This window comes from Cydia strobilella, chromosome Z, assembly GCF_947568885.1.
Source record: "Cydia strobilella chromosome Z, ilCydStro3.1, whole genome shotgun sequence".
Taxonomy (NCBI): domain Eukaryota; kingdom Metazoa; phylum Arthropoda; class Insecta; order Lepidoptera; family Tortricidae; genus Cydia; species Cydia strobilella.
Window position 1 is genome coordinate 3,312,818 of NC_086068.1, and position 21,094 is coordinate 3,333,911.

A 21,094-nucleotide genomic window follows, 5' to 3' on the forward strand; every position below is an offset into this window, starting at 1 on the left:
GATGTCCTTTTAAAAGGGCAAAATCATATCGAATTTTGAACTATAATGTAATAAATGAAATTTCCAAATTCAAAACTGCAAGAATTTGGAGGTTCTTACTACTCTGCGAATTAGGCTACATTTATGGGTATTACTTACTACAAAAGTTTGTTGTGAAAGTCAGTTATGAAAATTACCCATGTATGTTAGTTTAGGATCTGATAACAAGTACTTTTACAAACAGTAATAAAACGCATTGAACTTACAGCAGGGCGTCCAAGTAGCAGCCCTAGAGGTCCAGAACGTGAAGCGGGCCATCAACCGCTACGGGACCCTGCCCAAGGGCGCTCGCATCGGCGCCTACCTCGAGTCCCTACGACAATCAGGAGGCGCCGCGTCCGTCACCCGAGAACCCGAGGAGGCCCGATCCTTGTCCCCTCGCACCCGAGCCCAACCGCACATGATCCGCTCCAACTCATCCGGAGGAGTCACCGCCCCTGCCCCTGCATCCCCACGCTCAAACAGAGCCCCTTTACGTTCCTTCAACAGTCCCGCGAAACCCCGCCCCCGTCTAGCAGAACTAGAATTCCCCCCACCCCCACCAGATCTCCCTCCACCCCCAGAAGAAACACAACTCCCACCACCCCCGCCACCTGACGCTGAAGACGACCAAGAAGAAGAAAAAAGCCACAAGCAAACCATGAAGGAAATGCTTGAGCTCAAACTAGTAGCTGAAATCAAAGAAAGAGCTGATAAAAAGAAACACAAACTTAAAGACTCACCACCTCCTAACGATTTAGTCATGCAAACTTCCTTCGGAGATCCAGTGACTAGACTGGTCTCAGAGCTTTCTGAAAGCTTAAACATGGAAGCGTTAAAGAAATCTGATAAAAAAGAGCAACCCAAAGAGACGGTATCCCCCATAGACCTCAAAGCGGGCTTAAGGAAAACCTCATACAACAACATTCAGAAGACTGATGAGAAGCCGACGGACTTCAAATCGCAACTCAAAAAGGTTGACAAGAAAGTCGCCGCCAAAGAGGAGGAATCGCGATCTATTATAGACTTTAAATCGCGCTTACGGAAGGTCGATAGTTCAACGCCAGCAACGAATGGAACGAAAAATTCTCCCGACCAGGATTCTAAAAAGAGTGATGAGCGCAAATCAGACTCAGGGTCTTTAGAGACAGAGGAAGAGGATAAAAGAAGGAGCACAGGGAGCATTAGTAGCTTGAAGAAATTGTGGGAGAATAAGGAATCGGATGAGAGATTGAGTCCAAAGTTGAAGTTGAGAGGAGATGACAGTGAGGAGACTTCTCCTGAAGAACGCACCAGCCATATAGGTAAGGTTAAGTGCTTCTTTCTATTATGCTTCTGACCTTATAATAAGTAAATAAAATGTGTTAATCTTTAATGAAAGTTACGTGCCTTCTTGTTGTAGATATTGCCACTTTATTAATTACCACAACGGGACTTACATTAAATACATATAATTACTAAAGTTTTAAAATTTCCTCCGACGTTTCGAGGACGGCATTGTCCCCGTGGTCTCGGAAAAAGACTACTCCGAGTCCACGAGTCGAGTCTGTCTTTCTCCGAGACCAAGGGGATTTGCTAAATACACAATTGACGTCACCAGGCAGGAGCGGTAGCGTGTGCAAAAGGGACGAGAAGCCAGCCGTCCCCAGCAAACCGGCGGTAAAGTGCCGCCCCTTAAAGGGGGGGATATACGCCACCCCCATCAGCAGCGAGGAGGCGGAGGAGGACGCGCTCGCCAGGCTTCGGTCGTCCTTGGAGAGCTGCACTAATGATGTGAGTACTGGGTACCGCCCACAAAGGGGGAGGTTCTCCCCCATCGACTACAGAACGGACGAGAAGCCAGCCGTCCCAGCAAGCCGGCGGTAAAGTGCCGCCCCCTAAAGGGGGGCGCCATCCCCATCAGCATCGAGGAGGCGGAGGAGGACGCGCTCGCCAGGCTTCGGTCGTCCTTGGAGAGCTGCACTAATGATGTGAGTACTGGGTACCGCCCACAAAGGGGGAGGTTCTCCCCCATCGACTACAGAACGGACGAGAAGCCAGCCGTCCCAGCAAGCTCTCGGTAAAGTGCCGCCCCCTAAAGGGGGGCGCCACCCCCATCAGCAGCGAGGAGGCGGAGGAGGACGCGCTCGCCAGGCTTCGGTCGTCCTTGGAGAGCTGCACTAATGATGTGAGTACTGGGTACCGCCCACAAAGGGGGAGGTTCTCCCCCATCGACTACAGAACGGACGAGAAGCCAGCCGTCCCAGCAAGCTCTCGGTAAAGTGCCGCCCCCTAAAGGGGGGCGCCACCCCCATCAGCAGCGAGGAGGCGGAGGAGGACGCGCTCGCCAGGCTTCGGTCGTCCTTGGAGAGCTGCACTAATGATGTGAGTACTGGGTACCGCCCACAAAGGGGGAGGTTCTCCCCCATCGACTACAGAACGGACGAGAAGCCAGCCGTCCCAGCAAGCTCTCGGTAAAGTGCCGCCCCCTAAAGGGGGGCGCCACCCCCATCAGCAGCGAGGAGGCGGAGGAGGACGCGCTCGCCAGGCTTCGGTCGTCCCTGGAGAGCTGCACTAATGATGTGAGTACTGCGTATTGCCCACACCGAATGTACTACACAAAGAAGTTATTATGTACTTCATGTAGTACACTCGGCAGTTACCTATAGTTGTCATGTACGCGACAGTTTCGGTTAAATGCTCCCAATGTTTGTCACTAGTCTGTCAACCCCAATAAGATCCAAACATTAAGCAAAGCTATTTTTATATACCATAAAACTATTTTCAAAGGTAATTTTGGAGCGCTGGTGGCCTAGCGGTAAGAGTGTTCGACTTGCAATCCGGAGGTCGCGGGTTCAAGCCCCGGCTCGTACCAATGAGTTTTTCGGAACTTATGTACGAAATATTATTTGATATTTACCAGTCGCTTTTTGGTGAAGGAGAACATCGTGAGGAAACCGGGGTAACCCCAACAAGGCCTAGTTTTACCTCTGGGTTGGAAGGTTAGATGGCAGTCGCTTTCAAAAAAACTAGTGCCTACGCCAATTCTTGAAATTAGTTGCCAAGCGGACCGCAGGCTCCCATGAGCCGTGGCAAAATACCGGGACAACGCGAGGAAAAAAAATTAATAAAAAACCGGCCAAGTGCGAGTCGGACTCGCGTTCCAAGGGTTCCGTACATTACACAATTTAAACAATGTATTTTTTATGTGAATCGTGAGTGAAATGTCTTTAAAAAACCCGTAGGGGTGGGATCAAAAACTAAGTAATTGAGTCCGACTCACGCTTGACTGCACATTTCTTATAAGTTTTCCTGTGATCTATAGGTAAAGATCTATTATGTGTATTTTTTTCAAAATTTTTGACCTAATAGTTTCGAAGATAAAGGGGGGGGGAAATAGTAATTTTTTGCCTATTTTCTTGAATATCTTCTAAACTGTTTATCCTAAAATTATAAAAAAATATATTTAAGATTCTCACAATGAGCTCTTTCATTTGATATGTAACACGATATAGTTTGAAAAACTTTATTTTTTAATTTTCTCATTTACCCCCCAGAAGTGGCCCCCTTGTTTTAAATTCATTTGTTTACGTTACGTGTCCCTCTTTGGGTCATAAAATTACATATGTGTACCAAATTTCAACTTAATTGGTCCAGTAGTTTCGGAGAAAATAGGCTGTGACAGACGGAAAGACAGACAGACGCACGAGTGATCCTATAAGGGTTCCGTTTTTTCCTTCTGAGGTACGGAACCCTAAAAACTATTTTCAAAAGTAATTCATGTGGCCACCATGGCAACACGCATAAACTTTTTCATGTCCCCAGGTCCGCCGCGGCTGCACGGGCGGCGGGCGCGGTTCCCTCTGGCGCCTAACAACGTCCGAGCGGCTTGCGAGCCTCGGGGCGGCCTGCACCGCGGCCGCGGTCGCAGCGCCGCCGCAGCTGCGAGTGCAACTGCGCGCCGCCGCCGCCAGGTGAGACAGCAGTACAGTAGACAGAGACGGCACGAGCTTCCTCACCACGTCCGAGCTCGCGAGCCTTAAGAGGCCGGTGTCGATTTTAGTCGCAAAAATGTAAGATTGATAGATTTAGTCGGTGAAATTGTACACCTTTTGTTACCTAATTTAAATAACAAGTACTGGTTTCTATTAGCACGTCTTCTTATCTTACCTTTTATCAGATCAATTTTTTGAAAACAGACTCACTAAATTAGTAATGTTGGCTTTTCTGATGGACGTTTAGGTAAACGCGTGTAAAGCACTGATTTTGTCGCTCTTATTTGTAAATTTCGTAAAGTTTGGACGGCTAAACATGGTAATTTTGTATTACACATATACTGTACTTGACGTTTATCAGACTACATTTTTATTATTATGACTTTGAAGTAGTGTAAATGAAAGTTAGACGAAATCAATTTTTATCCAGAAATTACTTCAAAACAAGTGACAATTTCTCTGAAAATCGACTTAATTTCAACATAATTTTGATACTTAAACAATCTACAACATTTGCTGAAACTATTCTTATACATCAATTTGTATAATTTACCACCATAAATTTTTGATGAATTTTTAAAAACTACCCCTTCTTTTCATATATTACCGGTGACGCACGCTCGCGACCTCATTATTAAGAGGCAAGATGAGACGACGTGCTAATAGAAACCAATACTTGTTATTTAGATATTACGTAACAAAACGTGTATAATTTCAACGACTAAATCTATCAATTTTAAATTTTTGCTCCAAAATCGACTACGGCCCCTTAAGCACAGGGCGGACACGCTATACATCAAAAATCACTTGCGTTTCTATGTGTGAACGGCACGTCTGTACACGCGTCATGCGTCATAGTGTGAGTTGCTTAAAGTACTGTGAGCAGTCGGCAAACGGCCGTCAATCTGCTGTCGCGGGGAGAGCTAATTCGAGTCGGGGCGGGGCGGTGCGTGGCCGTTCTGTATGATGTTACTATTAATTATTCTGTGCCTTGGGGCCGCAGCTGCGGGTGCGACTGTCGCCAGGTGAGACACACACAAAATCGTAGAATTTCTTTAACCTTTTGGACGCCAATGACCGATATACACCCACCGTAGGTTCAACACCGAAGACCGATTAATCGGTCATAGACCACAGAGCAACATAGACCTACGTGCATGTGCATAAAGTTCAATTTCAGTTTTGACACTTCGGTGACGTGGCATCTGGATGACTGCTTTTATGTTTGACACGGCGTCGAAAAGGTTAAAAAATATTTTCCCTTTTTGTACGTTCGAAAAAAAAAACTATTACCCCAATTTTTTGCTATTAAACAGATAAGACCGTATCCTTTAGTTTACTTATGTGAAGGCCCTTCCTTATATAAAAAAAAACAATAAAATTTTAACATAGGTACAGGTGTAGTGCATAATTGTTTTCCATCGTATTTTCTCGGAAACATTCGTATTTGTCATGCTACTTCATCTTGCATACGTCAGTGACGTCATTTATACGTCATAATGATGTCACGGACGTCATAATGACGTATAAATGACCTGGGTTGTGACATTGTTTAATATCGTTTAATTTTCAATTAGAAATAAATTATTATATCTATGTATCTACGCATTATCTTATGTTGCAATATTTTCTACGTTTTCAGACTGGAGAGTGAGGCGCGGGCCCTAGCGTCGCCCGCGCCTCCCGCACATCATCTCGCAGAGGGTGTTGAGAAAGCCCTCCGAGAGCTGCACGATATCGTTACTAGGTAAATAAGCGATATATAATTACTAGCTTTTGCCCGCGACTTCGTCTGCGTGGAATTAGTAATTTGGGTACCTTAATTCTTAAACAAATCTGCTTTTTAATCCACCCTTTTTCACCCCCAATTTGGTCCACACTATACATTTCCACCCCATTCTTTACACTCTTAAGGGATGATTTCGGGGATAAAAGTTATTCTATATCCTTTCCCACAGCTCAAACTATCCCCATACCAAGTTTCATCAAATCGGTTCAGCGGTTATTGATTCCCCATACAAATTTCCACCCCCCTTTTCACCCCCTTGAGGGGTGAGTTCTGGGATAAAAAGTATCCTATGTCCTTCCCCGGGACTCAAACTATCTGTATACCAAATTTCAACTAAATCGGTTTAGCGGTTTAAGCGTGAAGAGGTAACACACAGACAGACAGACAGACTTTCGCATTTATAATATTAGTATGGATGAGCAGGGAGCGTACAATTGATGCCGGTTTCGTCATAATGACGTATTTAAACACACAGGATGTTTTTAAATACGTAATGACAGATAAAGTCTATCAATGTTCCATTGTAACAAACGTTAGTTTTTACATTAGTTACTGAAATAACACTTACATTAGTTACATAAAATAAATACTTAATGAGTTAGAAACAAAATGCTTTATTGGGTAATAAATTAATGTTTCCTATTTTATTTTATTTTATTTAAATGAAATCTGTTTTTTATAATTATTAATATATTAGCAGTGATCGGAATAGGCAGAGTATAAATACCTAAACTTGGTAGAACAAAGTCATAAAGTGGAGACTGCCTTGCGATAACATTTTTTTTCGGGACTAAAGTCCCGGAAACGTACGAAGTAAATAATATTGTTATAAATACGGTAAAAAACAATGCATTCCTCGTTTTTGTTCAATACAAGCAATAGGCGTAAAATAAAATAACCAATTTGTTTCTGCAACTTTCCATATATAGGTATATTTCTTAAATCTAAATACACACATATTGTCAATTAAATATACAGAGAACAATAGTATTTTATACAATAGTGATATAATCAAGCTTTTCAATCTCGTACCTTAACTTAAGCAACTCAGCAAGCTTCGTTGCTTAAACACGGTACTCGACTGAAAAGCTCTCTATTATATCACGATTGTATAAAATACTATTGTTCTCTGTAATATGTCTCGCGACGTACAATGATTGTTTTATACAATTAATGTAAATTTTATTTATCATCTTTTCAATAAAGCTTATAACATTAAAAAATAATAATAATGATTATGTATATTTCTTAAATCTAAGTATATGTCGTCAGAATCAGGATCATATTCGCAACTAATATTTAATTGACAATATGTGTGTATTTAGATTTAAGAAATATATATGGAAAGTTGCAGAAACAAATTGGTTATTTTATTTTACGCCTATTGCTTGTATTGAACAAAAACGAGGAATGCATTGTTTTTTACCGTATTTATAACAATATTATTTACTTCGTACGTTTCCGGGACTTTAGTCCCGAAAAAAAATGTTATCGCAAGGCAGTCTCCACTTTATGACTTTGTTCTACCAAGTTTAGGTATTTATACTCTGCCTATTCCGAGCACTGATAATTAGGTATGACGGTATAACAATGTCAGATAATAATATTTTTACTGTCCGTCTTATGTCTCAAATGCCAAATGTCTACTTGAACAGAAGAGGTTGATTAGATAGTAGCGATTAATGATTAATCCTATTTTTCATATCAGTTATTAACGATAAATAAACGTAAAACCTGAAATATGCTGTATGCTTGACGTCATTTGTCTGTCATCGGCATGAATTGTACGCTCCCTGATTATGAGTATCCGCCAATACGGCTTTTAAGCAAAAAACTTGTGGTCCGTTTCGGCACCTGCCGTGAAATGTATGTGGAAAAAAATACCTAGAACTTTTCCATCTTATTGGAAACGTTCAGCAACTTGTACATAAACAATAGCCAGTTGCGGTTATCGAAATTCGAAGTTCCTAAATTTCTCGCTGATACTCTTGTATAATCCGGTAATAAAGCGTACGCACGCACTTATTTACGCCCTTATTCTTTGCCCCAGGTAAACAGCCTACGCTCCACTTCGCCTTGGGAACCTCGAGCACTGAGATACCCTAACTGTAATTATACTCATTCAGATACCGATATAATGTAATATTATGAGAACTATCTCCCCTCTCAAATGAGAGGAGGCCTGTGCTCAGCACCCGGGTAGCATTTATACGTCATTATGACGTCCGTCACGTCATTATGACGTATAAATGACGTCACTTGTACGTAGCTGACGTCACTGCTACCTCGGCAGTGGGATGCAATATAGGCTGACATTATATGAGAACTATTCCAACTATTTATAAATATCACCTTATAAAGTTTAACCTCATGAACGCTATGTGGACAAGTGTTTGATGCCATTAAAAATACACTCGGATTTTATGAATGTGTTGGTATGAACCAGTCTTATGAGTCTAAAAAAGAATTCTACTCAGTTTTAGAGTTTGTGAAATAGTAAGAGTGCTTTAATATTTATTGTGATCGGAATAGGCAGAGTATAAATAGCTAAACTTGGTAGAACAAAGTCACTTTATGATTATAAAGCAAACTTTATAGAAATATTTTCAGTATGTTTTGTTTTTCAATAAGTAACCTTCATATTTAATGAAGATTAAAATTTTGTTGTCGAATTTGTTCTTTATAAAGAACTCGGGAATGCTAAATAATTTGATTTTAAATTGTGTTAAAAAAAATGAGTCTTCCTAAGATGGGCTGATACTCTAAATTCTAAAACAATGAGTTGAGTCTTAAAGAGGACTTAAAAGACTCGATCCTACCAAAACTACATATTTTATATGTGCTTTAATATTGGTAAAATGGTATCTACCATATGGTGCTTATACAGCGGCGTGAAAAAGGTAATACAAATTTTGTATAGGAATGTTTTGTGTTATACTTATTTAGATTTTGACCTGACTTCATTTTGATCTCAAATAAAAAATACAAGGAAGACACTTAACTTATCCTCCTAAGGCCCACCACACAAAAAAAAGTCCTTAGAATTTGAATTATTGAAACAGATATATGGTTGAATTTCTTTTGTTTTGAAATCGAACGAAACAAAAGAAATGCGACTGTTCCAATTGAAAATGGTTTAAATTACATTGAAGTTATTAGTACTACAGGTAGGACGTTGGGCCTTACGTATTTAATGTGTCATACATAAGTCATAATTTGATTATTGTGACTTGTGACGCATTTGATTATTGTGGCATGTAATTGCGTATAATACAAGTATGATTGGAAGTTGTGTTATTTTATATAAAAATACAGGTATTATTTAAGGAGCAGTATTCCTTCACTGAAAAAAGTATTTATATCGTTGTTCATTATATTTATTTTTAATTGTTGTGTAAAACAAAACATTTCTACAGACGCATTCCTCGTTATCGAGCATAGAGACTGTCACTTCCATCTTTCCATTATGTCAACGTTGTTGTGACAATAGCAATAAAGCTGCATTTCCACTGAGGCGGAGATGAGAGAAATCAACCAAAAGTATTTGTGTTAATCCAGCACGTTCGACGTGTTGCTTCTCTGTCGCACTTGTAAATTCGTACGTAAGTGTGACAGGGAGGCAACACGTCGAACGTGGTCCTCGGTGTACCATGTTGTTATTGTCATGGCAAATGTCCCTAACAGCATTTATACGTCATTATGACGTCAGCGACGTCATTATGACCCCATAATTACATCATTATTACGTCATTATGACGTCGCTGACGTCACTTTGCTGCCTGGGGTGACGTGTCTACGATTATCTTGTTTCGATGCACTTGCGAGATAGTACAAAATGTTACAAACGAGTTAGCGTCCGTAGTGTTTACATTAAGACAATGCTGCGTAAATGATCATCAAAATAAGTCATTCACTGTATTCCTTCTAACTACGCGTTTTTAGAAAATAGTGCACTGTTATTTTTAATCGAAAAAATTGAAAATTCTTGGCTACTTTCAGACGAAAAGGTATAATTGTGGCTTTCCATTAAATACGGATCCTTATGCTTCATGTGCATAAGGACGTTTCCATCAGAAAAGGGTCCTTGGTCAATGACTCAATCACTACCAAGGCCTGCAGTCCTAAAACACACGCACAGAGAGAAAGACCTCCAATAAACAATTACAGAGCAATCCAGAAGACAGTTTTGGTAACTTATCAGCTTATCAGCTTATCACTGCATCAAGCTGATATGTCACTAAGAAAAATGCGTTCTAAGCCTAGACAAGCCTATGGAACTCTCCGCGCGAGCTCGGATTTATACCTACGACTCGCTTCCCGCCGGCGGTACTAAAGCTAACCAGTTGTTTGCCGACTCTTAGTCGAATCAACTCAAAATTTTCAAATTTTATGAAAATAAGCAACATGTGCACGTTTTCTGAAAACGCAATTGGAATGAAATCGTCACGAAAGAAACATTAGGTTCAGTTTAAGTCCGCTTTATATGAATTTAAGGCGTTTGGGTATATTTTTACTAAGTAAACTGAAAAACCATAAAATAAAACTTTTAGAGCAGGCTTTTTTTACTCATAGCATAACAATAAATTGGACGTTATTTCGGGAAAAGGACCCAATCTACAAAAAAAAACTGTCAGAATTTGGATTTTCTATCAAAACGTAGTCATTAGTTTAAATGACACATTTTAGAGGATGGTTCCTTTTCGCTAAATTACGTCCTATGACATTATCAAATTTCGCTTATTACTACCACAAGTTAATTAAGCTAAAGTGAACCATATTAATACCTAAATAAGGTTGATTTTTATTTACCAACACAAATACAATGAAAGTACAATAAAAAATCAGGTAGAATTTACAAATATTTGTGCAGTAAAATGGATCATGGATGGTGCAGGTTGATTTTTGTTTAATTATTTTTTAGTAATTAGTGAATTTTGTTTGACTGACAGATGACTGACGAAATTGTCATGTAAAAAGGGAGGGCAAACGAAATCAGTTTGGATTTTTTAACGCATATAGTTTAAAAATTGGTCCAATTTTTTTATTTAAATATATTACGTGTGCTTATATAATTTACGTAAGCTTTTAAAAAAAACTACCAGAGATTAATATTTGAGGGTTACTTATAAAGAAATACTTGCGCTTTTACTTATAAATCGGACTTGTACGGGATCTGATACTGGTATGAAAAGGTCTATTCATTTATTCAATATTAATCTACCATGTTCTTCGACGAATGGACAGAAATCATTTTCCTCTAGTTTATAGTTGGTCAAGCAAATCTTGTCAGTGAATAAGAAGAAAAAAAAAACTATACTCATTCTTTCCTTTTGGGTGCTAGTACTAGTACAAGATAGTATGATTCTCTCTGTCTATGTTTGAAATGAGACAGTCCTTTGACAAACTATAAACAGGTGTAAAACATTTTAGGGCGTCCGCTAGTTGCACGGAGCAAGTTAACCAAAAATATTATGAGCAACGCTTGCGCGGACGCGTGCGGCGGATTGTACCTACAATGGCAACCGCGTACAGTCGCCGTCAGATATATCGGAGCGGTCAAGGTGGTCACAAATATCTGAACACGCCTCTATTGTTAAGGCGTTAGAGTGCGCGTTCAGATATTGTGAACACCTCGGCCGCTCCGATTTATTTTATGGCGACTGTACGTGCGCCCGGGAATGGCAACCGCGCTAGCTAGCAGACGCTACGATACGATATACGCCACCGCTCAAAAGTAATTTTCACCATACAATTGTATACAAAAATTATTTTCAAAATCATACTGTTCGATCGCTGGCAAATGACTCTCTTACATGTTGGATTGAATTTATATTTCATTGTTGCCAAAGACATCCTTTAAAATTTCGAGTTAACTTTATGCAACGATTTAAAAAACCCTTATGTACTAGTTCATACATAATAAAACGATTTTGTACTGGAAAACGACTTATGGATTTTTTTACGCTTGCCATTTCGTAAATAGGCAATGTACACGAATATTCTGCACATCATTTTGAAGCTCGATATGTCTGTTAAATTAAAAAAGTAACAAGAAACTGTTACCCGACTGCGACTTAGCGGTATAATTCTGAAAGTCGATTTTGTATACAATTGTATGGAAAACATTACGAGTGCCTAAATAGTTATGAGCGGTAGTGTATATCATATCATGTAGTAACAATCAAATTTGTGCCTTAGATAAGTGAATAGACCCCAGTATCGTTCACAATTTTAAATATCATCTGCATATTTAAAATAATTGCAAATGACAGTTTCCCGTATATTATTATGCATTATTATAAAATAAAATGATATGTTTTGATAGTAAGAGAAATAATTAAGCTGTGCAGATGATTTTTAAAGATCATTTTCAGAGTACAAGTATTATACGACCATGTCGACCATATATCGCTATCTCTTTCATGCATCGCGTAACGTACCTAATAGGTAAAATAGTTTGATCCACTGTCTGTTTAGGTCAGGAATTTTCACAAAAGCGACAAATAACTCTAATAGAAAATTTTAATAATCGTGACATAATTGTATATTAATGTAAAATACATCATAATTATTTTACTTGAATTATAAAAGACATATTTATCAATTATGACATGGTTTTTAAAATATTTTATTTGGTAATTTAGTGGTTTGAGTTTCACATAAAAATTGTCCGATAATAAGTCAGTTTTTTTCTTTAAACTTAGTAATATTTGTGACGTTTTTAATCAAAAAGGTACCACATTGTCGCTTACCATAAGGACGAAATTGGATTGTATCTTTATACGAATAGCCTGTCAGAGCTTGCCATAAGTAGCAAGCGACAATGTGGTACCTTTTGATTGAAAACGACACATTTAGTTTCGTAAACATCTTCAAATTCATATTCTTTATCTACTACAGACACAATGGATCGAATGTAATTTTTAAGTTTACTTTTGTGAAAGGTATTAATCCGACATAGCTTAGCTCCACCCTGTACATATCGATTTTGAAAACACCAACATTCATATCCCTATTGTTATTTGGAAAGACTATTACTGAAATATTGCTTATTTTGCATTAGGATTAAATTTTGTTTTTATTCATGACGCTTGACGCCGCGTCAAACGTCATGCATTTGATTGTCGACCATATGTGATTGTTGACGCTTCCGGCGTCAGTATCGAGCGATTCCGCTTTGCCTTCGGGGCGTTTAAATCATAGCGTTCGGTTATCGTACCAGCGTATTTTTGAAAAAACATAAATGTGTCATTCTCGACCAAATGGCATCAACTATTTGGAAAAAACAAAAACAATTTTACGAAATCATTTTTATTTACAAGGACCTTTGCTTTTTAAAAGTGCACTTAGTAAAATGACGTTATTTTAAACTTAAAATTGCCGTACCGTATTACGCATTGTATTACCGCTTTTCTTGCAAATAAATTGTAGGTACATAATAATAGGATCCTTAATGGTGTATGAGATACGTTTTCTCGCTGTGATGTGAATGAGAACACTTTAAAGCTTAATCGTACTAGAAATACCAGCAATCGGCCTGCGCACACCTCATTTCATTAAGCAGCAAGTTACACATACATATACGTACAGTCGCCAACAGATATATCTGAGCGGCCAAGGTGCTCAAAAATATCTGAACCCCAAGTAGCACAGTAGCTGTATAGCGAATAATGTCTGGATAACTGATTATCTCTTACCCAGTCATTATATTCGGCTGCTATCCCAGGTAGCATTTAGACGTCATTATGACGTCCGTTACGTCATTATGACGTATAAATGACGTCACTATGAGGTCACTTGTACGTCGCTGACGTCACTTTGCTACCTGGGATACAGCTATCTGTGCTACTTGGGACATGCGCTTTAACGCCTTGAGAATAGAGGCCTCGTTCAGATATATTACAACACCGTGGCCACTCCAATATAGTTACTGTACATTCGCCCATAGGCTGCTGCTTAACGGCCTGGCCACGACAAAGCGCGGCGGCGGCGAGCGGAGGCCATAGGTTGGAGCGATACACAGCGATCGGATCTTTCGTTCCCACCTATGGTTGCCGCCGCCGCCGCCGCTGCCGGTCGCGCAAAATCGTGGCCGGGCCGCAACATCAAGCGGGTCGCACGCTTGTTTGCCTCCGTTGTGGCATAAAAGGGTCTTCGTGTTCCTAAAAAAAGTTCAAAATCAAAATAGTCTTTCTAAATGAGACCAGAAGTGTTCAGAATCGATATAAGTGTAAGTAAGGGTTTATAAGTTATTGTAAAGACTGAAAATGAATTCGCCAATGAAATACGATCGTTGGTCGTGTAACAGACCAGGCGGGTAACGCGTCCAAAAATATTTTGAGGCCCACATAGAGTCGGTGTCGAGATATTTTTGATGCATTAACGTAGTATTTTTCAACAAACTACCAGTGACGTGATATGATGATTACAATTTTGTAATACGCGTTTGGTCTGAATATACTAAGAATGTTACACTAATCTGCCTTTTAAGTTGGGTAAAATTGTTAATTTAAAATGATACTACCCTAATGCCATACAGTTTATAGCAAATATGTACAAAAATCAATTATGAATTATGAAAATCAATAAATGTGACGCTTGAAATCAAAAGGTACCGCATTGTCGCTAGTCGATAAGGATGATTTCAAATTGAAGCTATATGGAAATATCGCCTTATTGACAACCGACAATAAGTACCCTTTGGTTGAGAAGGGCACAAATATTTACTTAAGTACTGTAAAGAATGTGCCAGAATCTAGAGGGCAGCACAGGAGACTCCTATTTATTAGCCTGGTGCGTCAATGTCAAGTTTAAGATTCAGATTTTAGGCACTAGAGTAGGCCTCTCACGCGCGTTCTATACCTATATTTACATTTACTGGAATCTTTGTTTATGTAAACATTTCTGTTGTCTACCATCTGGGGTGCTTATAGTAAGTATCATTTTAAGTTGAAACTAGACACTGGCATGGTTACAGGCATCTTTTCGTTTTAATTGAGTTACTGAGGCATAGTGAATCGTATCAAAGTTAATATGATAAGGTCCCATTTGTCTACGGTAATAGAAAACGGATTGTGAGATTGGCGGAAAGCCTAAATAGATCAAAAAATAAGAAATTAATATAAATAAGTGACATTTTTATTATTAGTTACTATTAAATTAATCCTTATGATTTCCGACCGTATTGCGTAGTGTATAGAGTTTGTTTTTCAGTGCCAAATAGTATGTTTAAACAGATAATTTAGTGGAGCTGCTCATTTCAACTGGAGGTATTACAAAACAATTTAATATGAATATTCCTATGAAAATCCTGGTCGTAGTCTCTGGTTGGCGCTAAACGCAGGAAACAGCGTCAAATTTTAAGGGAAGGTAAATAGCAGCGTGCAGCGTCAATGAGAGACTAAGGCACATGTCTAGGAATTCTGTTAAGTGATAGGAAAATTCCTAGTGACGATAATTAGGATTAGGCTATTAATATATGAATATTCGTACTAATACTAACGATATCTTCAGTTTTCTTCACACGACTGTATCGCGAAAACGTTAAAGTATTTATTACATAATGTATGTACTTTGCAGTTTGTAAGCGACAATCAAAATACTCGGCACGCGTCCTTATGGACACATATGAATATAGTTGTAGATATATTAGTTTTACGTATCGGAATTGAATCATGCCCGTTCGATTATTATTTAAATATTGTATATAATGTTTGGTATAAGATGAACTGGTTTATTTAATGCTTGTTCCCTTTGGGCATGATTGTATGTACATTCTACCGTATCTCCAAACCATTGTTTGGTCTTCCTATTTACTTCCAGCTTCTACTTAATTACTAACTCATACTAAGTCACGGTATAGCCTTTGCTTTATGTCCTGGCACACCATATTTGTATACGCACTGAACGGTGTAGGCCTCGGCCGCGAGAAATGCTTGTGCGTAAACAAAAGTATGACGCTAGGTCAGCGTCGAGCGTAATCGCTCAGAGCGTTTTTATTTCCTGGCCCTCGCGATGAGGTTAGGCAAATTGGCTGTTGCATCAAATACAATTTTACGTGTGAATTATTGTAGTTGATTCAATATACAATTGCGATTTGCAGTCGAAGATGAGAATGTATTCACTATCAGCTTTCCAAAAGAATCGTGATAATGTATTTTTTATAACAACAATGAATCCGCATATTCAAATGTCGTAATTCCAAATTGTTTTTAAAATACGTGTTCCTTTTACTTGCCTCTAATAAAATATTTTCGAATACGAGTATAAAAATTTTCGCGTTACAAAACGGACTGTTGTTCTTTTAACAAATTAAAATTAAAAACAACTTGTAATAGTGTAATGTTTTGAAGTAAAAGGTACACTTTTTTCTGAAAACCGCCATATTTCCAATTATTTGTATTTGTGTCAGCTGTTAATAGTGTCTTAAGGCTTTTCAAAACTGTTTGATCATGATCACTAACTAAACCTCCTCCCGTCAATTAAGCGTTAAACTACACCCAAGAGCAATCGAGATCGATAGAGAATTTAAAACGGGTCACTTTGTACAAACATTTCCTTACACAATGATCCATGTTCATATTGAATTGTGAAAAAATATCCGTACTCTTTGTTTACACAATAATTTTGGACCAAATTGACGCTTGGCTTTTCATTCCTCTATCATATATGGGTTAACGAAAAAAGGTAACATATATGTAAGTGCTTGATCGTTTCAACTCTGGTTTCTATCAAATAAGCTATGTATTTAAAATTGAGACTAATCTTTTTGGTTGTCTATACAAAAAAAAAACAAAACGATTCTTCATATACTTAAAAGTTCTATTTAAATTCGAGGGAAGTTTCAAATTCATCCATCATTTGTATATTTATCGCTTATGTACAATCGCCATTATATATATCGGAGCGGTGAAGGTGCTCACAAATATCTGAATACGCCTCTATTGTCAACGCGTTAGAGTGAGTGTTCAGATCATGGAGACTATATAAAGGAGCCAAATCTCTATGTATGTAAAGTGTCCATCAAAAAACAGTAATTAGGCGGCGCCACCATACACCGAAATACTACCAAAAACAAGTAATTTGGTCGGGTTATTTGTTGCCTTATGTGGTTCATGTTATACTCATGTCCCAGAACCGAACTAGCGCCACCGGAGAGATTAGGAACTAGTATTTAAAGCTGAAAGCGGTCACTTTTGCAACAATTCTGCCATAAGAGATTGGCATCCTTTCTATACCATCCATAGTTCAGATATTAAACACCTCGGCCGCTCCGATGCCGACTGCAAGTAACACTCACGTACTAATTTAGTATAGTAACTATAGTAGTACTCGTAAGTAATCCACGTACAAATGTCGGGACTACAAACCAGAGTTGAAGCGAAAGCGATTTTCGACTGTTCAGCATTTAAGACTGTATCGGAATTTTAGTTGAGGCCTACGCTTGGTATCTTTTAGTTAGTACTGTGATTAGGCAATTATCTCATTCGACTTGTGCTCAATATGATTTCCTTATTTTCCACGTGTGTAATCTATATCTAGGCTGAAGAATACTATACGAACCACTTATGTATGAAAAATGTTATTTAAGTATAACTGATGTATGCTAGTCTTTAAAATAAATACCTAAATTTGGTTATAAGAATAAATATATACGTAAGTTCCCTTATTATAGAGTAATTTCGAAATATTTTAGTAACTTAAATTAGGTTTTGTATTTACCGGTAGAGGGCGGTCGTAGCCTATAAACGACTTGCTCGGTGTAGCGGCGCCACTGTGCTCACTCCCGCTCCTATGTGTTGCTGACTCTTTCACTCTTACTACGACTTTAAGTATAAAAGAGAGTGTATTACATAATAATTACTTCATTGACTGACTGACTACGATAAAAATAACGATCGCGTGCAATGATTTATTCCACAATTTTTAGTGTAATTGACTATATTTTAGAATTCTTATTTATTTATAGAAATAGAAATAAATCATTATTATTTCGTAATTAAAAATAAATTTCTTTAACGGATAAACTAAATCCTTTTTTTGATTTAGTGCTTTCTTTACTTAAGATTTTTTATTGAAAATAATGATGATATCTATTTATTTATAAAAAGTAATTGCATTTACTCTAAGCTACAATTTGAATATTTCCTACATTGACCCGCTTCCGCCTTGGTCTTAGGTTGGCGCTATTGTACGTTGAGACAACATATAGAACGTGACACATATAGCGTCAAGCGTCAGCAATAGACCAAGACGTTGTTCCCGTAGAGCCGCGTGGCGCAGTGGCGCCGCCCCGCGGCGCACTCTGAAAACAGCTCAGAAGGCGCGGGTGCTCAAAAAAGAAACGAATTTAGATACAAACTACAGGGGAAAAAGTTGGGGCGCTTTAGACAAACTAAATCTGTATTTATTTATTCATTGTTATACCTAAATAAACATACAAATTATAGAAAAATATGTATATAAGTGACACTTGCAATCTTAAGAAACCTAGGCTGATCTTTCGTTGGGTTCTATTTACTCCTAACCCCCCTAGAGTAATATGTTTTTAAGCTTTATTTCATTATTATAATTTTGAATTGCAACTGACAAAATGCTTAGTTATTATTGTAACTATTACCAAAAACACGCCCTGAGCGAATATGCTTCACGATGACGCTGACAACGTCTACTGCGACACAATTGTAAAAAACAAATGTATCGCAATCCACACGGCCGGCTTCCGCTTCAAGCGTATTCGTTAGGAGCGCCAGCGTTTTTGGAAAGAAATTTAGAAAAGAACACAGATTAGAGTGTCTAAACCGTCTTAGCTATAAATGAGCTCAAATATAGATCGGACTGCATTCAGAGTGGGCGGATATTTCTGTATGTCTAGTTATCCGATACCTTCTTGGCTATATCTCCGAGGCGATGGGCTTGCATGGTCGGGAACAGCATTTATACGTCATTATGACGTCAGCGACGTCATTATTGCCCCATAATTACGTCATTATGACGTCGCTGACGTCACTTTGCTGCCTGGGTCGCTGCTTCGCCAAACCGCGGCCGTCCGTCGATTCCTAATGTAAGACACAGGTAGCATTTATACGTCATTATGACGTCAGCGACGTGATTATGACGTCATTATTACGTCGCTGACGTCACTTTGCTACCTGGGCACTCTTTGGGTGTGTTGGTCAAAAATCGTGGATTCAAAACCATACTCGAGAAAAACGCATAAAGTTTGCTAATAATTTGGTCAGAATCCTTATAAATCTTATCACACAGACCAATTTCCAAAACAGATTCCAATTTGTTCTATAGATTTATGTATGAGTAGGTTTGAATTTGGGAAAAGTGTAATTTTTATAGAACTAATTGGATTTAATCCCATATTTGCATATCGAAATTCTTTCAACTGTGTAAGATGTAAATAAAATTTAATGCAAATCTGTAGAAACGGTACCGTGCCCTGAAGTGTTCTGAATTTTTTGTCAAAGCTGATATTTTAGAGGGTGCGGTGTACTTACGTAACTGACATACTTACGGAGCAAAGAACCTGCCGCGAATCACTTCGCTCGTCTATCTGCTTCTCTATTGCTCGAAGCAAGAGCGACTGAGAGGCAGATAACGCAATTTCGACCTTCGCGGTAGGTTAGGTCACCCACAGTTTCGCTTCAAAGAACTGAGGGCCTAACGCGAATACCGAAGATCGGCATCTTTCTCTTTCACTCCTAAGGCGTTATTAGAGTGACAGAGAAAGATGCCCGCAATTTGCTAACTTCGGTGTTCACGGTCGGCCCTCTGACGTCCGTTTGAGTGTTATACGTAATTACGTCGCAAGGAAGACGGACGGCCCGGTCGCTTTGCCAATTGCCCAAATCGCTTCATTTCAACTATTTACTGTAAGTAGAATAGAAACCCAAAGAAACCAGTACGTACAGATGTCAAAATGTAATGGAAATAAAATGTTTTCTTAATGAACGATGGATTTTATTTATTAGAACTTAGAGCATTCCACGTGTCCCGGATCAATACCGTTTCTTCATCCTATCATATTGCTGGCGAATGTTTTCCTAAAGTATAAACCAAAGAGTAAAGTATAATAGGTAAAGAGAGCCCACTTGAAGCATTTTATGGAAACTCATTTGAAAGCACCATCTCTGACTTGCTCCCGAAACTAACTATGTATGTGTGCGTGCACAACTACATTTACATACGTACGTGCTTTCATCCTACATAATATTAGGCCAGGATTACACTTGTAAGTTTTACTTACGTAAGTAGGGACAGCTATACTACAGAATGAGATATGAATATCGTTATCTCATTCTAGCAAATAGCTTTGTCCCTACTTATGTAAGTAAAACTTACAAGTGTAATCCTGGCGTTAGGTCTACTTGGGCGGTTCAAAAGTCAATTTTTTGTTTGATTTCTTGTAACTTATAAAAGATTTTTTATTACAAGGTATCAAACAAAAAATGTACTTGTAAACCACCCAAGTAGACCTAACATTATGCAGAAAAGGTTTTAAAGAGTGTAATTTATTTAACAAAAACATAAAGTAAAGTAAGTATTTTTATTGCTTTCAATTTGGCATACAAAGATAGTACCTAATAAAAGCAGGTGTAAGTACCAAGTTGTATCAAAGTAGGTTGAATCCATCATTTGCAGCTTCTGACTCTACACATATCCATTTTCTTTGCAATAATTGTCACATTAGAAGAATTTCGGGTAATACCTACGCCACGCCACGCTCTGTAGCTCCGTACACACAGCTCCAGATATTTTTTATAGTAGATTGTTAACCAAGGGATGAAAGGCACTCATTTCTGCCGACGTATTTTAGCGCTTGAACTATTATACTACTCTTTGGCTTGAACGCAGTGAGAGCGCCAATAGTCCGAGGCAGAAATGATTCCTTTCACCCGAGTTAAACGTTAACTATATTCCTAGTGTCCCCCCTGATCTATATCCTGTATATTGTAAGCTGTTTGTTTCCCAACAAAATAAAATAAAATAAATTAACAAAAGAGATTGCAAATAAAAATCAACTCAAATATTAAGTTTGGAACGATACCACGAAATCCTGAAATATAATGACTGCGCTTTCTGATAGGAAAATACAGCTTGAAAAAAAAAATTTGGAAAATACAGCTTGTCAAGTTCAAGTGTCAGAATTAGAAGTCAGAAGTCAGTCACAGTCAGTCTTGTTGCAAATTTCAACTAGTTTGATTGTCAATACGGTTTTAAATCGAGGTCTCATAATTCGAGTTATTTACCATTATTTCTGAGTAATAATGCCTCTAAAAACTGGTGCAGCACCTTCGGGACT

General features: G+C 38.5%; 1 protein-coding gene across 1 annotated transcript in view; it reads left to right on the plus strand.

The window, feature by feature from the left end:
• LOC134754577 (tyrosine-protein kinase Abl) overlaps nucleotides 1-9,453 on the plus strand; it is a 93,756-nt gene extending 84,303 nt beyond the window's left edge. The window contains exons 14-18 of the mRNA XM_063690894.1: nucleotides 248-1,322; nucleotides 1,619-1,791; nucleotides 3,823-3,971; nucleotides 5,635-5,739; nucleotides 7,832-9,453. Coding sequence (XP_063546964.1) covers nucleotides 248-1,322; nucleotides 1,619-1,791; nucleotides 3,823-3,971; nucleotides 5,635-5,739; nucleotides 7,832-7,835 — 1,506 coding nt within the window. The 3' untranslated portion in view covers nucleotides 7,836-9,453. The remainder of the gene's footprint in view (nucleotides 1-247; nucleotides 1,323-1,618; nucleotides 1,792-3,822; nucleotides 3,972-5,634; nucleotides 5,740-7,831) is intronic.
• The last annotated feature ends 11,641 nt before the right edge of the window (nucleotides 9,454-21,094 follow it).